Here is a 19301-nt window from a genome sequence, read left to right as displayed (position 1 = left end):
TGAGGATGAAGGAGGGAAGGATATAAAAACAAGTGCTGGAGGCTAAGTTAGAGGGAAGGAGGGCAAGAGGAAGGCGTATAGGAAGATGGATAGACTCTATCAAGAACAATCACCCAGTAATTGTCACTGGCTGGTGATATAGTTGAATCATCGCATGATGCAGTACCAGAATCTTTGCTAGTGTCCTCACTACATAAACTACTGTCCAATTCTGACTCGGAAAAGGTGGCATCACATTGCAAATCCGAAATGCCAACATCACTTGATACAGCACTCGAAACCTTTTCAAGTTCTTCTATCTCTCTATCGGTAATCATGGCTTACTCGACACACAAACACATATAACATGAATTAAATTCTTGTCACAAAACTGTAAATTACAAGGAAGTAATTGAAAGGTGCGCAAATCAACAGTTCACAACACAGAGCGCAGTGTTCCACAACAACAAAGGTAAAAATACAGTCATGACGCATACTTTCTCTGTTGCATTGTCAACCTAATAACCACATGTCACCCAATAGGGGGACACAAAAATAGTAACTTTGAACATAAATTATGTTTTTGATTATCTTTTTTTTTTTTTTTTTTGCAAGTTGCTTTACGTAGCAACGACACAGTTATGTCTTATGGCAACGATGGGACAGGAAAGGGCTACAAGTGGGAAGGAAGCGACCGTGGCCTTATTTAAGGTATAGCCCCAGCATTTGCCTGGTGTGAATTTCGGTAAACCACAGAAAACCATCTTCGGTGATGCCCAGAGTGGGGCTTGAACCCACTATCTCCCGAATACTGGCCGCACTTAAGCGACTGCAGCCATGGATCGAGCTTGGTTTTTTTATCATCTATGAATGAAATTATGCACACCCGCAGCCCACAACAACCTGAAATATGTATATTGCATTTCCACAGTTTACCATGAAAATGCAAATGTACACGTCGACGTTAACGTGTTAAAAACTTGATTAAACTACTTAATGCAAAGTGCAAAAATATCCTTGTGCCTGATGAGTCACTAGTTATTGATGAGTTGATGGTGCCATGGAGGGGACGACTGCTATTTTAGGCAATATCTCCATGGAAAGTCCCATAAATAAGGAGAAAAGGTTTACAAGGTATGCTCCACTAATGGATATACTTTTAAAGTAAAAATGTATACTGGCAAGACAGATGTGACTGCAAACGAAGGTCATGCTGAGAAAGCTGTCATGGATTTGATGAACTAGTTGAATGAAGGCCGTACACTTTATATAGACAATTTTTATAATTCTGTAAATCTGGCTGAGGTTCTAATCTTTTTTTTTTTTTTTTGCTAGGGGCTTTACGTCGCACCGACACAGATAGGTCTTATGGCGACGATGGGATAGGAAAGGCTTAGGAGTTGGAAGGAAGCGGCCGTGGCCTTAATTAAGGTACAGCCCCAGCATTTGCCTGGTGCGAAAATGGGAAACCACGGAAAACCATTTTCAGGGCTGCCGATAGTGGGATTCGAACCTACTATCTCCCGGATGCAAGCTCACAGCCGCGCGCCTCAACGCGCACGGCCAACTCGCCCGGTGAGGTTCTAATCAACAATAAAACCTTTCTTTATGGGACTCTGCAGTCTGAACGTAAAGGAAACCCAAAACGCAACTAGTCAAAAACTATCAAACTGTCAGGTTTTGGCTAAAGAAGATAGTAAAGGCATAAACGTAATTGAGTGGGTGAACAAAAGAGTCATGTTTATGATTTCAACATGCCCAGCATATGGTAAATTCTGGAAAATGTGCTAAAAAAAAATTATCCTGTCGTGAAGCCTAATTCTGTAGTGGCTTACAATGGTGCAAAGAAGGGCGTTGATTACAGTAGAACCTCGATAATTTAAAATCGGTTAATTCAAAATCTTGCCTAATTCGAAGCAGCTCTCGTTCCCGGAAACATGAGGTACAATTTTGCATGTTATTTAAATCGTTTAAATCGAAATACGGATAATTTGTAATTCAAAGAACAATGTCGGCCCTGTTACCGAAATTCAGACTTTTAATTCGAAACTGCCTTTACTTTTTGAAAAAAATAGTACTTTACAGAGTAATTTAAATTCAGAATTTCTCCACGTCATGAAAGAACACGTCTTCCGAAACATGCAGGGGTAACTTTACTACGCACTTTCACCTACTTCCGCGTGTCTACAGTGTGCTTCATATCTGCTATGTTCAAGTGGAATTGAAATTATTTTGTATTTGACATTTTAAGGAACGCCACAATATCACATAAGCCTAGCAAGAAGTGTGCGCAGAGGTAGAATCCGCGAACACTGGCGATGCCGACAGTTGGCGAAAAAGAGTGGCTTATAGCCTATAATCAATTTGTACACACCAAACAATATTGTCAGTGCCGATGAAACTGCATTGTTTGTTTTATTTTTTTAAATGCTGAGGCTAAACAGACGTATGGTTTCAAAGTAGAGAATTGTCAGCTGGGAAATGTACTGTGTTGCTATGCAGTGCACAGGGAAGTGAGAGACTTCCTTCCCCTGTCATAGGAAAATTCGTAAAGCCACGATGTTTTAAGGGCATCGGGCACTTTACATGCCACACCAGTACAAGGCATCTAAAAATGCAGACAGTACTGTAATCCAAACGATAAAGCATTTGCACACAGGAACCCAGCATAATTTTTTCTTTGTCTTTGAATCATGTTTTTCTTCCTTTCGTTGTGTGAGGTTATGTTTGCCACTGTTTTATACAAGTGCAATATTTGAATAATGTAAATGCACCTTGTTGGATAAATTTCTGAAATAGTGTTTTCCATGGCAGCACTTGAAAAGTTTAAACTGAGAATCAAGGTGATTGCATGCTGGGTCTTAGAAGTGCCATGGCGGGAAATCGTACAAGTATAGTCACTGCACTGTTGTTGTAATGTTAGATAAGCCGCGTTTTAAGGGCATCGGGTACTTTTGTGCAAGCACAAGGCATCTAAAATGCATACAGTACAGTAATCCAATGAATAAAGCACTTGCACAAGGGAGCCAGTATAGATTTCTCCTCGTCTTTGAATCATGTTTTCTTTCTTTTAATTTCATTGCGTGAGGTTATGTTTGTTGGTGAGTTATCCAAGTGCATTATTCGAATACTGTAAATGCACCTTGTTGAATACATTTTGGAAATAGTTATTTTCCATGGCATTTGAGAACTTTAAACTGTGAATCAAGGTTAGATGCATGCAGTAACGGGTCTTAGAATATACCGTATTGTGATGCCACAAGGGTTGCCATTTGCGAAGTAGGCTACGTGTTGGCGGTTAATTTGAAATCGCTTCATTCAAAGTCCGAATTTTGCATCCCAACGACTTCAAATTAACAAGGTTTTACTGTATTTTGACCAGATGTCGGCATACTACACTACGTTAACCCGGGAGAGGGCGCGCCGCAGTGAAAACCTCCGCACTTTTCTTATTTTGTTTGTACGAGAATGTGACTTTGACCAAGTCGCATGCGCGCTTGTCTTATTGTTCTCGGGGATTTTGGAAACCAAATGTCAAGGTTAGTTTATCTCTATCTCTAACTCTGTTGCTGTGGCGATTGTTACTGTTAGATATTGTCATCGTTGTGGAAGTATTCTCCGCGCGCAACTCTTGCTGACACGTACATTGTTGTGTTTCCGTCTGAGTATGACTGTGTTTGATTCAGTGTATGGTTTGATTTACTCATTGTGCTTTATCTTTCACTATCATGATAGATATCAATGAGGAGGAAAGGATTAATAAACTACTTATGCGTGTGGAAAAAGAATTCAATCGGAATGACTCACTTTTACGGCCGCAGATTTCGGCTCGACGACTTCATTTTGATGGAAGTGAAGATGAACCTGATGAAGTTACTGAACTGACTGTAGATTCAGAAGAAGAATGCGTAGCAGAAGAAGATAAAGTTGAAGAAAGTGTTCATGAGACGGATAGTGAAGTGTCAATAGACTTGGAATATAGAGAGAATAGTCCACCGCATACTAGTGAAGCTACCCCACAATACACTGGCAAAGACGGCAGAACTGTATGGAATATTCATTGTGCTAAGAAATGTGGTCGTACTAGGAAACGAAATATTGTAATTCATTTACCGGGCCCTAAAGGGGAGGCTAGGAATATTCAAACCCCTTTACAAGCATGGGAGTTATTTTTTCCGAATAACGTATTGGACGACACAGTAACTTACACCAATATATGGCTTGAGAAGAAACGTCATAAGTTTCAAAGGCACCGTGATGCGAGAGAGACTAATCTTGCAGAAATTAAAGCCATGATTAGACTTCTGTATCTGGCTGGAGTACATACGGCAAAGCACCTCAACCTTTCTGATTTATGGAGCACAGATGGAACTGGAATTGAGCTGTTTCGAACTACAATGTCCATGAAGGGATTTAAGCTGTTGTTACAAGCTCTGAGGTTTGATGATATAAATACAAGGACTGACAGAATCATGATCGACAAGCTCACTTATATCAGGGAATTATTTGAAGGCTTAGTCATTCGATGTAATATGAACTACAGTCCAAGTGAATATACAACCATTGATGAGATGCTCGAAGCATTCAGAGGAAGATGCAGTTTCAGGCAGTTCATTCCTAACAAACCGTCCAGATACGAAATAATAATAATAATAATAATAATAATAATAATAATAATAATAATAATAATAATAATAATAATAATAATAATAATAATAATAATAATAATCGTATGGCCTCAGCTACCGTGTGCAGACATTTCAATTTGACGCCATCTGGCTGTCTGCTCGTCAATTTCGATGTTCCGTTTTACTCTAGGCCCCCACTAGATGACAGACCGAGTAAACCAAAACTCTCTTGGGCGTCTATGGCTGAAATTTAATGAATTTTGTCGGGTAAACACCAAATTTGCCACCAGAGATCTTTTACATGCCGACATCGTACGACATGGAGTGTCGAATGGACTTTTCTCCGCCCTTCAAAAATCCGACTACCTCTGCCGGGTTTGAACCCGCTATCTTGGGATCCGGAGGCCGACACTCTACCGCTGATCCACAGAGGCAGCTAGATACGAAATTAAAGTGTTCTCTTTAGCGGATGCAAGAACATATTATACAGTAAATATGGAGGTATATGCTGGAAAGCAACACAAAGGACCATATAAGGTGGACAATAGCCCTGCAAGTGTTGTTCAGAGGCTTATTCCCCCGATATCTCAAACTGGACGAAATGTCACCATGGACAATTGGTACACATCGATACCACTTATTTCTAAACTTCTCAATGAACACAAACTCACAGTGGTTGAAAAGCTAAAGAAGAACAAAAGAGAAACCCCTCCGCTACTTCTACAGGCTTCCTCAAGACCAACAAATTCCAGCATATTCGTTTTCGGCAAGGACTGCACCCTATTATCGTACCAGCCAAAAAAAAAAAAAAAAAAGTTGTCTTGTTGGTATCGTCTATGCATGATGACGATTCAATTGACGAGAGCTCTGGTGATGCAAATAAGGCGGAAATGCTGACTTTCTACAACCTAACAAAAGGTGGGGTTGATGTGGTAGATCATACGAAAAATGAGTATTCAGTGTCAAGAATCACTAACCGCTGGCCAATGACCCTATTCTATGTGCTCCTGAATATTGCAGGAATAAACAGTTTTGTGATATATCAAGCTAACCACAGTGCTTCCAGCCGCCGTGCATTCTTGAAGACTATATCGATACATTTGTGCAAGGAATACATGGTTCAGTGTTCCACACTGCAGTGCATTCCCAGGGACATAAAGATACGCCTGAGAAGTATTCTTGGTTTGGAGCCCGAGGTACCAACACAACAACACCAGGAAACAGAAGAATCAGGTCGGTGTGCTTTTTGTAACCTCAAAAAGAATCGTAAGTCTAAGAAGAAATGCATTCAGTGCTCATGGTTTGTATGCCCGGAACATTCAACACAGTCGTGTATAGAATGCACCGCATGTGACAATGATGAAATGTACTTAGAAGAAGACTACTAAACCACACGGTAAGCGAATCACCTTTTATTGATTTTATACTGAATTGCAATAGGCCTACATTATACTTTTATATACTGTATGATTTTCAGATTTACGGAATGCAGAGGAACTGGAAAGAAGCTGTTTCAAAATACAAGGTTCCCGGAAAGGTAGAAAATGTTATTACAAGCAATAAATTTTGAAAATGACTGACAGAACTAAGATTGAAAAGTTGTCTGATTTAGGAAACTGACTTGGTATATTCTAATAACGACCCAGTTTATGCAGTGCAGCCTATAGCGGTAAAATATGAGCTGTTTATAACAGCAAATATGATGAAATTTTCATTGTCTGATTCATGCACAAACAATCAGCATACTGTACTTTAATGTATGCGCAGATGTAGCTAAATATTACAACTATTGTACAAAAAGGTGTTATTTTACATACAGCCAAACAAATAAGGCATAGCTCAAACCCAACTTTCTTTATTGCGAGCCCATACCGATGCGGAGAAAAGTTCCGTACGTACCCTTTCGTGTAATCAAACATCGCGCGGCCTCTCCCGGGTTAAGAAAAACATCAGCCTGGTACAAGAAGGCCACTCTAGAGTTTCTCCTTGGAGACTGTGTTGTAAATGCATTGGTTGTATATAAACAGTATGGAGGACAGAATAAAAAAACCAGCTCATGAAGAGAGAAGAAAGTGTTAGGAAAAATAGAAAAAAGGTACATTTGCTTCTATCAAGAAATGAAACAGCATGGAAATTGATAAAGAGGGTCTCCACTTACTTCAACACATGCATTGGTACATGACTGTTTTAATAAGAATCACTAATTCATTCATCCCTTATGTATTGTTTATAGAGAAATATGGTTTTCAATTAGGCCTAATTGTTTTCTTACATTCATAACAGTTTACCAGACTTTGATTTGCAACTGCTTTCTTTTCTTAAACATTTTATTTTTTGCCAAACCTATGTATTCTTACTCTATGAAAATCAATTTGTATTGGAATTTCATCAATCAACCTTATTATAACTAGAGTATATGCAATTTTGTAATCTTACAAGTTTACATAAATAAAATGCTATGTTCCCGTAATTAAAGTAGGTTACTGAATGACAGTTATTTTACAAGCTTTTTGTGCACCAATTTTTGTTATATCATGTACCACCGATGGATCACAATGTATGCAATACTAATAAAGCCAAAGCATTACCCTTATTTCCTTGCACAAAACGCCAACTGCAATATAAAGCAACATGTATCTCAAACCACACTGTGCGCCACCAGTGGTGCACGTTGGGTTTTATACAACAGGACACGTGGTGGCGCACATTGGAATGTTGGGAACTAAATGGTTGTTCATCATTGGGCTGAATGTGTTAAACTGCATAATTACATCTGAACCCTAACAACATTAATACACAATTTCTTTTGCTGTTAGAAATTACAAATGGAAATGAGCTTTTCTGTTCTACCTCAAATATACATTCATTAATCAAAACCTTACCTGCTTCCTGGTTCAAAAGGTTCATTTCTACATTCTTCTTGAGTGACTTTGGGACAAAGTCGGCCAAGTTGTTGTAGAAGATGGTGGGAATAGGGTTCCCTGTACGCACAAAGACTGTTTTGAACTTGGGGTTGAGAAACCAGTGGGACTCGAAGTGATCGGCACATAGAAGCAGCTTGGATAGTTGTTCCACAGGCTTGTCTTCCAGGTCGCGCCGGCCACAGTTTGTAACCCACTGTCGGCATCTGGAGGGGAAAAAAAGTGAATTATTCTTTAACATGGAATGCCTCAAGTCTTAATGAAAAATGAAATGACACTGTGAATTATACTGATGACAGCATATTTATACCAAACGTGAGGAAAGCATCTCAGAATCAGAGTTTTGTTTCAGGAACGGTCTTGGTATAAGGGATACCTTGTTTTGCATGCTAGTCTTGATGATGAAGCTTGTTGTTTTAAGGGGCCTAACATCGAAGGTCATCGGCCCCCATGCTAGTCTTAACACATTCATTACTACATCAAGCAAAAGACAGATATGGCTTGCTGCATGCAGGAGCCATATCAGGCTTATGCCGGATAAGATCGCGAACAGAGAAAGTTTGTTTAAATTTTATACTGATCGATTCTAAAAACAAAGTAAGTGTTTCTGATCCTAGACAGCAGTTAAATAAACATTTTACTCTTCATAGGAAACACATAGCTAACATTTGCTATCCTGGTTTCTCATAAATAAGCAATGCATAAGGTTATTCTAGCGCTACATAGTTTGTGTTTTTGGCATCAGTGTTCTGTGTATGTGAAGTGCAAATAAATATAAAATAACCATGACATCAAGAGCAAGATATTATAAGCAAAATGAAGTGTTAGAAGTTCTCTATAATGATGATTCAAAGGATGAACTTATACCTGAAATTGAGGATTCAGAAAGTGACTGATAATGATAGGCCTATACCACCTCTCAAACTGGTAGAAATATTCACTATCCCACTTATTCTCCATCTGTTCCATTATTTACCGGTAATTCAGGATTAAATATTACAGTTGATAACGAAAAAGACTTTTTCTTAAATTCTATTTATGTTGCAACAACACAGATAGGTCTTATGGCAACAATGGGAAAAGAAAGGGCTAGGAGCAAAAAGGAATTGACCGTGGCCTTAATTTGCCTGCTGTGAAAATGAAAAACAATGGAAAACCATCATCAAGGCTGCCAACAGTGAGGTTCAAACCTACTACCTCCTGAATGCAAGCTGACACTTATGTCTTTTGTGAATATATTCTTCAGTGACGAGTTTGTGAATAGACAAACCTATATGCAAGCCAGGTGATTAGCGTGGCACCGCGAACTTTCACAAAGTACGACACTCAATTATGGAGACCTAGAAACCTCTTGACATCCCAGAATCGAATATTTTTTTTTTTAGGACTGATGTTTGTCACGGGCATAACAACAAAATCCAACATAAAGATGTATTGGACTAAAGACCCTATTTTTCTGACCCCGATGTTTTTGAAGACTATCTCTTGTACATGGTCCCCATATATTATTTCAAAGACAGCAGTCAATATGAAACTAGCACAGACAGGTTATATAAAATCAGACCAATGTTGAAGAGGCTCACTGATAAATTCATCAGCAGTCTATGTTTTGCATTACAAATATTTTGGATGCTAAATGAACAGAGGGAATGCATACAAGAAATCAACAAGAAGCTGAACAAACACAAAGTATATCAAACAAAATGAAAACCTACTGGGCAGCAAGCAACTCAATCTTAATCTTAAAATTAGCATTCTCAAATGTTATGTCTTTCCAAGACTTCTATATACCAGGGCTGGACAAATGAGAAAGAAATCTAGGAGTGTGAAATGTTTGTTAAGACACCAGGCATCAAAACTTTCCTAGGCTTGCGCCACCAAATCAAATCACTCGCTACTGATCTGCATTTAGGGCAGTTGCCCAGGTGGCAGATACCCTATCTGTTGTTTACCTAATCTTTTCTTAAATTATTTCAAAGAAATTGGGAATTAATTGAACATCTTAGTAAGTTATTCCAGTCCCTAACTCCCCTTCCTATAAATGAGTATTTGCCCCAATTTGTCCTTTTTAATTCCAACTTCATATTGTGATATTTCCTACTTTTAAAGACAGCGCTCAAACTTATTTGTCTACTAATGTTGTTCAATGCCATCTCTCCACTGACAGCTCGGGACATACTGCTTAATTTCTATGAAACACTTTTCTGCCTTGTCAATAAAGTATTGAATGTAAGTCAATACGGACAAGATTGAAACATCATGGTTAATCAACATACCGCTTAGTCGAGCGGCTCGTCTCCTTTCTCCCAAGTTTTCCCAGCCTAAACATTGCAACATTTTTGTAATGCTACTCTTTTGTTGGAAATCACCAAGAACGAGCTGCTTTTCTTTGGATTTTTTCCAGTTCTCAAATCAAGTAATCCTGGTGATGGTCTCATACACTGGAACCATACTCTAGTTGGGCTCTAACCAGAGACTTACGTGCCCTCTCCTATACATCCTTACTACAACCCCTAAACACCCTCATAACTATGTGCAGAGATCTGTAACCTTTATTTACAATCCCATTTATGTGATTAACCCAATGAAGATCTTTCCTTATATTAACACCTAGGTACTTACAACGATTCCTACAAAGGTCGATCAAATATAAACAGGATTTCTGTTCCTGAACATCAACAGTTGGTAAGACTGGCCCTGCGCTTCTGCTATGCTTAGGCGGGACCGTTAGGAGTGGGCAGAGCATGCTGTTAGATATTTCCCGCTGTTTTGTCAGTAACGCTCACGATGTCGGAGCAACAGGTGCACCCCTCCAATACGCAACGCATAATTATAAAATTTCTTGCTTTTGAAGGAGTTACAGTGGCAGAAATCTTCCAGAGATTGACTGCACAGTTCAGTGATCAAACATCGACGGGCGAGAGTATCAGAAACTGCAGAACATGCCTGAATCCGTTATGGGAACTGTCAAGCAATCGTCACACACATCCTACAGTTCCTTAAAGTGCGTTCCTGATGGGTCCCTCAAATTTTGATAGAAAATCTGAATATGAGACGTTTGGATGTCTGTCAGAGGCTTACAGCAAGCTTTGTGTCGGAACATCACCCGCATCAAACTGCGAACATCGTAGAAACTTTGGCTCGAAAACTTGGTCTCCACCTTACACATTATGTTGCAACATAAAAACAATAGACCACAGACAACAGCACAGCCATGATGTAAAATTAACTTCAAAGCTGTCAGAGGAACATCTTATGCAAACTGAATATTGTATTTCGGTCAAAAGCTCAAGGAAAATGTTTACTACACTTTTACTTAATAAATGACATCATTTAATGAAAAGGTGACTACAAATTCGAATCTTTGACTACCAAGTTCATCTCGGACTTAAGCAAAGTTTTAAATTTTTATATGTATTTTTAAAAGATTATGTTTGTTGAGTTCTAACTCGTGTTTGTACAATTTTAATTCACCCTTCCTGGGTTGTTTTGATAATGACTGCCAAGTTCCGAACTTGTGATTGAATATCCATTCACTATTTTATTTCCATTTTTACTCTTATTTAATCATAATGCTATAATATTGTGTAATGTATATGTTTGTATGTATGTACCTATGCTTATTTCTCACATTTTGGCTGAAGATGACACTAAATAGCATTGAAACTAGTTCCAAGTAAACTTGTTGTAACTTAACCATTAAAACATTTAATTGTATTGAAAAGGTGGACCCTTTAAGTTACCTCTCTTACGTTCTCAGTTCAATATGGATATAACATGAAATTCTTAAATTTAAACTGGCTGGTGATACGGCCCTGTTCTTTTTACGATGGGGGCATCAAAAAGCTGCCCATACGCTGGGACAAATGCATTTCCAAAGCAGAAAACTATGTAGAAGTATAAACTGTAAATGCTTTGTGTTTTTCAGTAAATGAATTGAAAGGAAAAAAATCCTGTTTATATTTGATCCCCTCTCGTATAAGGAGCGTTCACCCCATCAACGCAGCAATTAAAACTGAGAGGACTTTTCCTATTTGTGAAACTCACAACTTGACTTTTAACCCTGTTTATCATCATAGCATTGTATACTGTCCATCTCACAACATTATTGAGGTCATTTTGTAGTTGCTCACAATCTGGTAACTTATTTATTACTCTATAGAGAATAATATCATCCATAAAAAGCCTTATCTCTGATTTCTTCTTTACCCATATCATTTATTTATATATACATAAGAAATCACAAAGGTCCAACAATACTGCCTTGAGGAATTCCCCTCTTAATTATTACAGGGTAAGATAAAGCTTTGCCTACTCTAATTCTCTGATCTATTTTCTAGAAATATAGCCACCCATTCAGTCACTATTTTGTCTAGTCCTACTGCGCTCACTTTTGCCAGTAGTCTCCCATGATCTGCCCTATCAAATGCCTTAGACAGGTCAATCGCAATACAATCCCTTCGACCTCCTGAATCCAAGGCATCTGCTATATCTTGCTGGAATCCTACAAGCTAAGTTTCAGTGGAATAACCTTTCCTAAACCCGAACTGCCTTCTATCAAACCAGTTATTAATTTTGCAACATGTCTAATATGAGGATCGAGTCATAAGTCATGGCAACTATTTTTTTTCTCGCGAACAGGAGATAACACGGAAAATCTAAAATATGCATCTATATATATAAAATAAGAGTTTTGTCTCTACATTGCTCATAATTTGAAAAGAATGGTATTTCTGTATCGGTCTTGTCCACTGTAACAAGGAAATGCACTTTTTACTTTTCCGTAATTTCTGTCTGTCTGTATGTATGTACACTCACCGCTAGAAAACGGCTGAAGAGAATTTAATGAAAATTGGTGTGTAAAGTCGGGGTATGAACCACCACAATCTAGGCTATAAATCATTTTATTAACGCTGAGTGTAATGGTAGTCCTATCGATAAATAATACATAACTAAAGTTATATAGAACTAGCTGATGTACCCTGCTTCGCTACAGAATTCTACATTGTATACAGAATTCTAGGTTAGGTAGTGTACACGTTGTGAGCAAGATTGTATTAAATTGCATAGCTCTTAACGTTACCCTAGAAACGCAACGGGGAAGTCACCAAACGTCTTTTCTCATATGAAGACGGTGTTAGGGAATTTTCATTGTAATGACAGGCCCGCTTGCCTACCATCAGTCACCACCAGGTTGGGGAGTTTGCATTATAATGGTAGACATTCACTCTCCACCAGCCATTTTACATCCTCAGAAAGAGTGTCTTAGTGGTTTTTCTAACTGAAATGAACATAGGTCATTGCAATGACGTCAGTAGGAATGGCGGAATTAAAAGCAATACTTTCATATGAAATACTCCATCAAATGAAAGACCACACACTTTCTCACTTTTAACGAACAGTACTATGCTGAAATTCCAGAGCTGGAATGACCAAGTCGCAGACAGTTCTGATCCGTGAACACTCTTCGTCTTTTTTCTGCGGTGCGCGGGGGAGTGGGGGGGAAGGCGAATAGTGGAGAGTCCCAGGGCAAAAACTATGCCTTTTTACTAATCTGTTTCCGAGGAGTACCCGATGAGTCTGAAAATCTCAATTCACTACAATGGCAACGGAAAAACCGGGCGAGTTGGCCGTGCGCGTAGAGGCGCGTGGCTATGAGCTTGCATCCGGGAGATAGTAGGTTCGAATCCCACTATCGGCAGCCCTGAAGTTTTCCGTGGTTTCCCATTTTCACACCAGGCAAATACTGGGGCTGTACCTTAATTGAGGCCACGGCCGCTTCCTTCCAACTCCTAGGCCTTTCCTATTCCATCGTCGCCATAAGATCTATCTGTGTCGTGCGACGTAAAGCCCCTAGCAAAAAAAAATCTGATTTGCAGGCAATTTTTTCCTTCAAGCCAGAGGAGAAGCCCCCTCTTCACTGCTAATTTGGAATTAAATGAATGTAGAATTTAATAAAAGTGAAGAGGAAGAAGCTTTTCTTAAGAAACGGCTCTTTTCAGGGTTGACTTTTGAGTTATTTAGTGAATTGTGGTGCTATAATTTGAAATAGGCTTAAATAGCAATTCTAGACCAGGTCATACTACTACTACTACTACTACTAAGTGAGCCTCTGCCATAAGTGTGCATACAGCTCATTCAAAACAGCGCGTTAGAGTAGGGATCGAATAACTGGAATACTATGATGAACCAGTGTGTTACGTACCTGCAGTATCAGAAAATGTATGAAACAGAGGAAAATGAAAACCTACAACCTGTTTTCCAGTCATTGACCGGGTCAGGGATGTAATAAATGAAGCATATATATATAGGCTGTTAGTACGATGGGGTCGCCACTCCCAGTGATACATTAATGACTGATAGATGCTATGAAATGAGAATGGAGAGTGTTGCTGGAATGAAAGATGACAGGGAAAACCGGAGTACCCGGAGAAAAACATGTCCCGCCTCCGCTTTGTCCAGCACAAATCTCGCATGGAGTGACCGGGATTTGAACCACGGTTACCAGCGGTGAGAGGCTGACGCGCAGCCGTCTGAGCCACGGAGGCTACATGAACCAGAGGAATGGCATACTAAAGAAGAAAGTTTTCCAGCTCCCCAACTATGTCCCGCCAATGTTCAGTCGGGCTGTTATACTCGGTACGCAGTAGTAATCTCATCTATCGGAGTTGAGCGGGACCATAAGAAACGAAGAACATCACAACAAACAATGGTCAATATAAAGTTATTGTTGATCAGTAACAAACAATGGTCAATCTAAAGTTATTGTTGATCAGTGTTATGCGCTTTCGATATTGTAGGCCTTCTGAAATACCACTCTTATCATAGTCGGTACAGTAAAACTGAATGAAACATAAATGATCGGAAATTGTATTGTCTATAACTTTTGTTATGTAGTACTTTTCGATAGCACCAATAACATAGGTACCAGTATTTAAAAATTAAATTTTAGGCGCCTTCGCCTAAACTACCATTCATCTCGGGCGATTAAAATTATTTACAGCCTGACTGTAGTTTCTTATTCACCGACTCTATATAGCGGTTTTCATAAAATTCTGTTAACCCATTTTCTCGTGGCTAGGCGTTGATATGTACAGTAAAAAAGTATAAGACATAATTAATTGGAAATTTAATTCTATATAACTTTAGTTATGTAGTATTTATCGATAGGACCGCTAATAATATAAATATTCGAGAATTAAATTTAAGGCCTTCCTCTAAACTACCATTTCACTCGGCGTGAATAAAATTATTTATAGCCTAGATTCTAGCGGCTCATCCCCCGACTTTACATACCGATTTTCATTAAATTCTCTTCAGCCGTTTTCTCGTGATGCGTGTACATACATACAGACAGACAGATAGACAGACAGACAGACAGACAGAAATTACGGAAAAGTAAAAAGTAAATCTTCTTGTTACTATGGACATGACCGATACAGAAGTACCATTCTTTTCAAATTCTGAGCAATGTACAGACAAAACTCTTATTATATATATATAGATTAAATTTCCGATCATTTATGTCTTATACATTTTTACTGTACCGGCTATGATAACACAGATATTAATGAATTTGTATTTTTGTTGCCAAGTCCATATCAACGCCGAGCCACAAGAAAATGGGTTAACAGAATTTAATGAAAATCGGTATGTAGCATTGGGAAATAAGAGACTACAGTCTAGGCTACAAACAATTTTATTTGCCCTGGATGAAATTGTATTAGGGGAAGGCGCCTAATATTTAATTTTAAAATAGCTATGTTATTGGTCCTATCAAAAATTACTACATAACAAAAGTTATAGAGAATACAATTTCCTATCATTTGTGTTTTATTCAGTTTAACCGTACCGACTATGATAAGGGTAGTATTTCAGAGTCGGAAGAAAACTAAATATGAAGGCCTACAATATCGAAAGCGCATAACATTGAGCAATAATAACTCTACATTGACCATTGTTTGTTGTGATGTTATTTGTCTCTTATACTTCCACTCAACTCCGATAGATGGAATTGCTGCTGTGTCGCAAGTATAACAGCCTACCTGAATATTGGCGGGAAATGACTGGGGAGTTAGAAAACTTTCTTCTTTAGCATACCATTTCTCTGGTTCATACATCATTTTCTGATACTGCTGGTACGTAACATACTGGTTCATCATAGTATTCCAGCTATTCGACCCCTACTCTGACGCGGTGTTTTAAATGAACAGTGTGCCCACTTAAGGCAGAGGCTCACTTAGTAGTAGTAGTAGTAGTAGTAGTAGTAGTAGTAGTAGTAGTAGTAGTACGACCTGGTCTAGAATTACAACTTAGGCCTATTCCAAATTATAGCACCACAATTCACTAAATAGCTCAAATTTTAACCCGGTAAAAGCCGTTTCTTAAGAAAAGCTTCTTCTTCTTCTTCACTTTTATTAAATTATCAAATATTTATATTATTAGTGATCCTATCATTTGTGTTTTATTCAGTTTAACCGTACCGACTATGATAAGGGTAGTATTTCAGAGTCGGAAACATAACTAAAGGTATATAGAATTAAATTTCCCATCATTTATGTCTTATACCTTTTTTACCATTCCGGGTGTGATAACACAGATATTCATGAATTTGTATTTTTGTTGCTAAGTCCATATCAACGCCGAGCCATTCCAAATTAGCAGTGAAGAGGGGGTTTCTGCTATGGCTTGGAGGAAAAATTTGCCTCCAAGTCAGATAGAATTTTTCGCCACCAGTGCATTGAATTAAGATTTTTCGACTCATCAGGTACTCCTAGGAAACAGATTAGTGAAGACATAGTTTTTGCCCTGGGACTCTCCACTATTCTACTCCCCCCCGCCGAAAAAAACTAAGTGTTCACGGATCACGGCTGTCTGCAGCTTGGTCAGTCCAGCTCTGGAAATTTGGACTGAAAGTTCGGCAGCGTTCGTTAAAAGTGAGAAAATGTGTGGTTTTTCATTTGATCGACTATTTCACATGAAAGCATTGCTTTTAATCGAGCCATTCCTACTGACATCATTGTAATGACCTATGTTCATTTCAGTTGGGAAAACCACTACGAAAGTCTTTCTGAGGATGTAAAAAGGCAGGTGGAGTGTGAGTTTCTGACATCATAATGAAAACTCCCCAACCCGATTGTGACTGATGGTAGGAAAGCGGGCCTACCAATACAATGAAAATGCCCTAACCCAGTTTTCATATGAGAAAAGACGTTTGGTGAATTCCCCGTCGCGTTTCTACGGTAACGGTAAGAACTATGCAATTTAATACAGTCTTGTTCACAACGTGTACACTACCTAACCTAAAATTCTGTATACAAGGTAGAATTCCGTAGCAAAGCACGGGTACATCAGCTAGTTTGGAAATATATGGCATGTACTTATGCATAGTGCCTGAGGACGAATTCTGACTTCAGGAGATTCTCGTAGGAAAGTGAGAGAACACAGGCCATTGGTAAACATTGTTTTATTATGGTATAGACAGCAAATAGAGAAGACTACATACAAAGGACAGGTATCCACTGGTTACAGACCTTCGAAATAATCACTCCACTGTGCGTTGCCAGTGGTGGGGCAGGCGCTCAGTATCATTTGCTGAATGTGTATCGCTTACGAGTGACACCTCTCTCCGAAATGCTGTTACAATGTCCTCTTTGTTAGCAAACTGTTGTCCACGTAATGGCTTCTTGACTTTGGGGATTAGATCATAGTCACATGGGCTCAGATCAGGCGAATAAGGCGGGTGTGGAAGAACCTCCCATCCCCACTGTTGTAAGCGATGCTGAACGATGGCTGCTGCATGAGCTGCGCGCTGTTCTGTAGGATTATGGTGTTGTCCAAAAGATCTGGATGTTTGGTTAGCACTGCACGGCGCAATTGGTACAACAAAAAGGAATTGCAATAAACTGCATTGACAGTGTGCCCCTCACGCACTGCATGACGCAAAAGAACACCTTGAATATCGTATGCCAGGATTACCATAACCTTATTGGGCGACTGATTTTGTCGAACCTTGTGTGATCGATCACCATTATCTGTACATCTTTGTCCATAGACACTGGATGACCTGGGCGAGGCAAATCGGCAACTGATACTCTACCCCGTTTGAACGTCTCCACCCACCCCGCCACTGTACTATAGGGAATGGCATGCACACCTAATGTTTCGCGCAGCTCTGCAAGGCATTGGCGTAGATTTCTGCCGCGGAGAACAGCTATTTTAATATACGATCGTTGCTCCTGCTTGTTGACTTCCATTTTGTGACGCTCTCACTCACACACCGAACTTGGGGGCATGCTTAGATCCACACTGTTGTTTACATACACCATCTAGTGGCATCATACGCAAGTACATACCACACGTTTCCAAATGTATATCTTAGTTTTTCCGTGTTGTCTCCTGTTCACGAGAAAAAAATAGTTGCCATGATTTATGACTCGGCCTATGTATAATCAGAAAGAATGCTTTCCCAAATCTTACATGTAATGCATGTCAAACAGACTGGCCTGTAATTTTCAGCTTTATGACCATCACCCTTTCTTTTATACACGGGAGCTACTATAGCAACTCTCCGGTTATGTCGCGCATTCCTATCTACAAAATGTCACTGTAAAGTTTGTCACAAATGGAACATAATAATTGCTTTTAATTAAACGAAGTGAAAAATCTGCGGTAAATTAAAGAATACCGTCGTTATTAGAGAAATATGAATACATTCTTTAGGCCATAGACAGGACTCCTTTATGTCGTATTCCGCTGCTGGTGCCATCTTTTGTTAATTTCTTGAGGTCCAGGGCTAGCACCGAGGAAAGAGATAATTGCTTTTACTTAAATGAAGTGAAAAATCTGCGGCAAATTAAGAAATACCGTCGTTATTAGAGAAATATGAATGAATACTTAAGCCCTGTAGACTGGACTCCTTTATGTCGTATTCCACTGCTGGTGCCATCTTTTGTTAATTTCTTGAGGTCCAGAGCTATCACCGAGGAATGGGAGTGCTGTGTCTGTGGATTCTCATTATCTTTGTACATATGACTAAAGCGGCCAGTTCAAACAGCAAAATGGAGGTCAACAGCATTCACGATGTTATTTCGTTCTTCAATGAGGCAAATGACCATATTATAATGATGTGGCTGGAATTCTATGGAGGAACAACTAAGGACGCATTCAACAACTTGGTCCTGCACATTACAGAGAAATATCGTAAGTACCACAATGATTTTTGTTGAAAGAAAAATAGCATGATCCCTGGACCAATAAATATTTTATTTTTGTTCGAACGAAAATAGCATGATCTCTGGACCAGTAAATCACTAGTCCACAGAATTCTTCTTATGTACATTGGCCATAGCTTTTTGTCCCCTATTAAAGCCATTGACAACTGAAGCAATGAAACGAAATCAAAGAATTTCAGTGAACACAGACATCACACACAAAATTGTTGAAAGTGTAAGACAAACAAAAGACATACGTGTGTTACTGTGGGTGTAGCACCAAAAGTACTTGTAAAGTAGTAAAGTAGGTATACATAATATTCTCCAAAAATAAAATATTTCTTAATTTACTGCAGATTTTAGACTTCAACTGTGTAAAAGCAATTATTATGTTCCATTTGTGACAAATTTTTCAGTGACATTTCGTAGATAGGAATGCGCGATGTAACCCAACTCTCCATTCATTTGATACAGCTCCTTCATGCAAACAATAATCAGATAGGTATTTCAATCTGATATGGTACTATATCCCAACCCATTGTCTTTAGTATATCCCCAGA

The 19301-nt window shown here is 38.9% G+C and overlaps 1 protein-coding gene across 2 annotated transcripts in view; it reads right to left on the bottom strand.

The window, feature by feature from the left end:
• Positions 1 to 19301, bottom strand: part of LOC136857057 (zinc finger protein ZFP2) — a 146514-nt gene that overhangs the window by 103230 nt on the left and 23983 nt on the right. For both annotated transcript variants that reach the window (XM_067135420.2, XM_067135421.2), the window contains exon 2: positions 7490 to 7734. In XM_067135420.2, the coding sequence (XP_066991521.2) occupies positions 7490 to 7734 (245 nt within the window). The remainder of the gene's footprint in view (positions 1 to 7489; positions 7735 to 19301) is intronic.

Source organism: Anabrus simplex, chromosome 1, assembly GCF_040414725.1.
Source record: "Anabrus simplex isolate iqAnaSimp1 chromosome 1, ASM4041472v1, whole genome shotgun sequence".
NCBI lineage: Eukaryota > Metazoa > Arthropoda > Insecta > Orthoptera > Tettigoniidae > Anabrus > Anabrus simplex.
The sequence above is the reverse complement of the archived record's forward strand: the minus strand, read 5'-3'. Positions and strand labels throughout refer to the sequence as shown.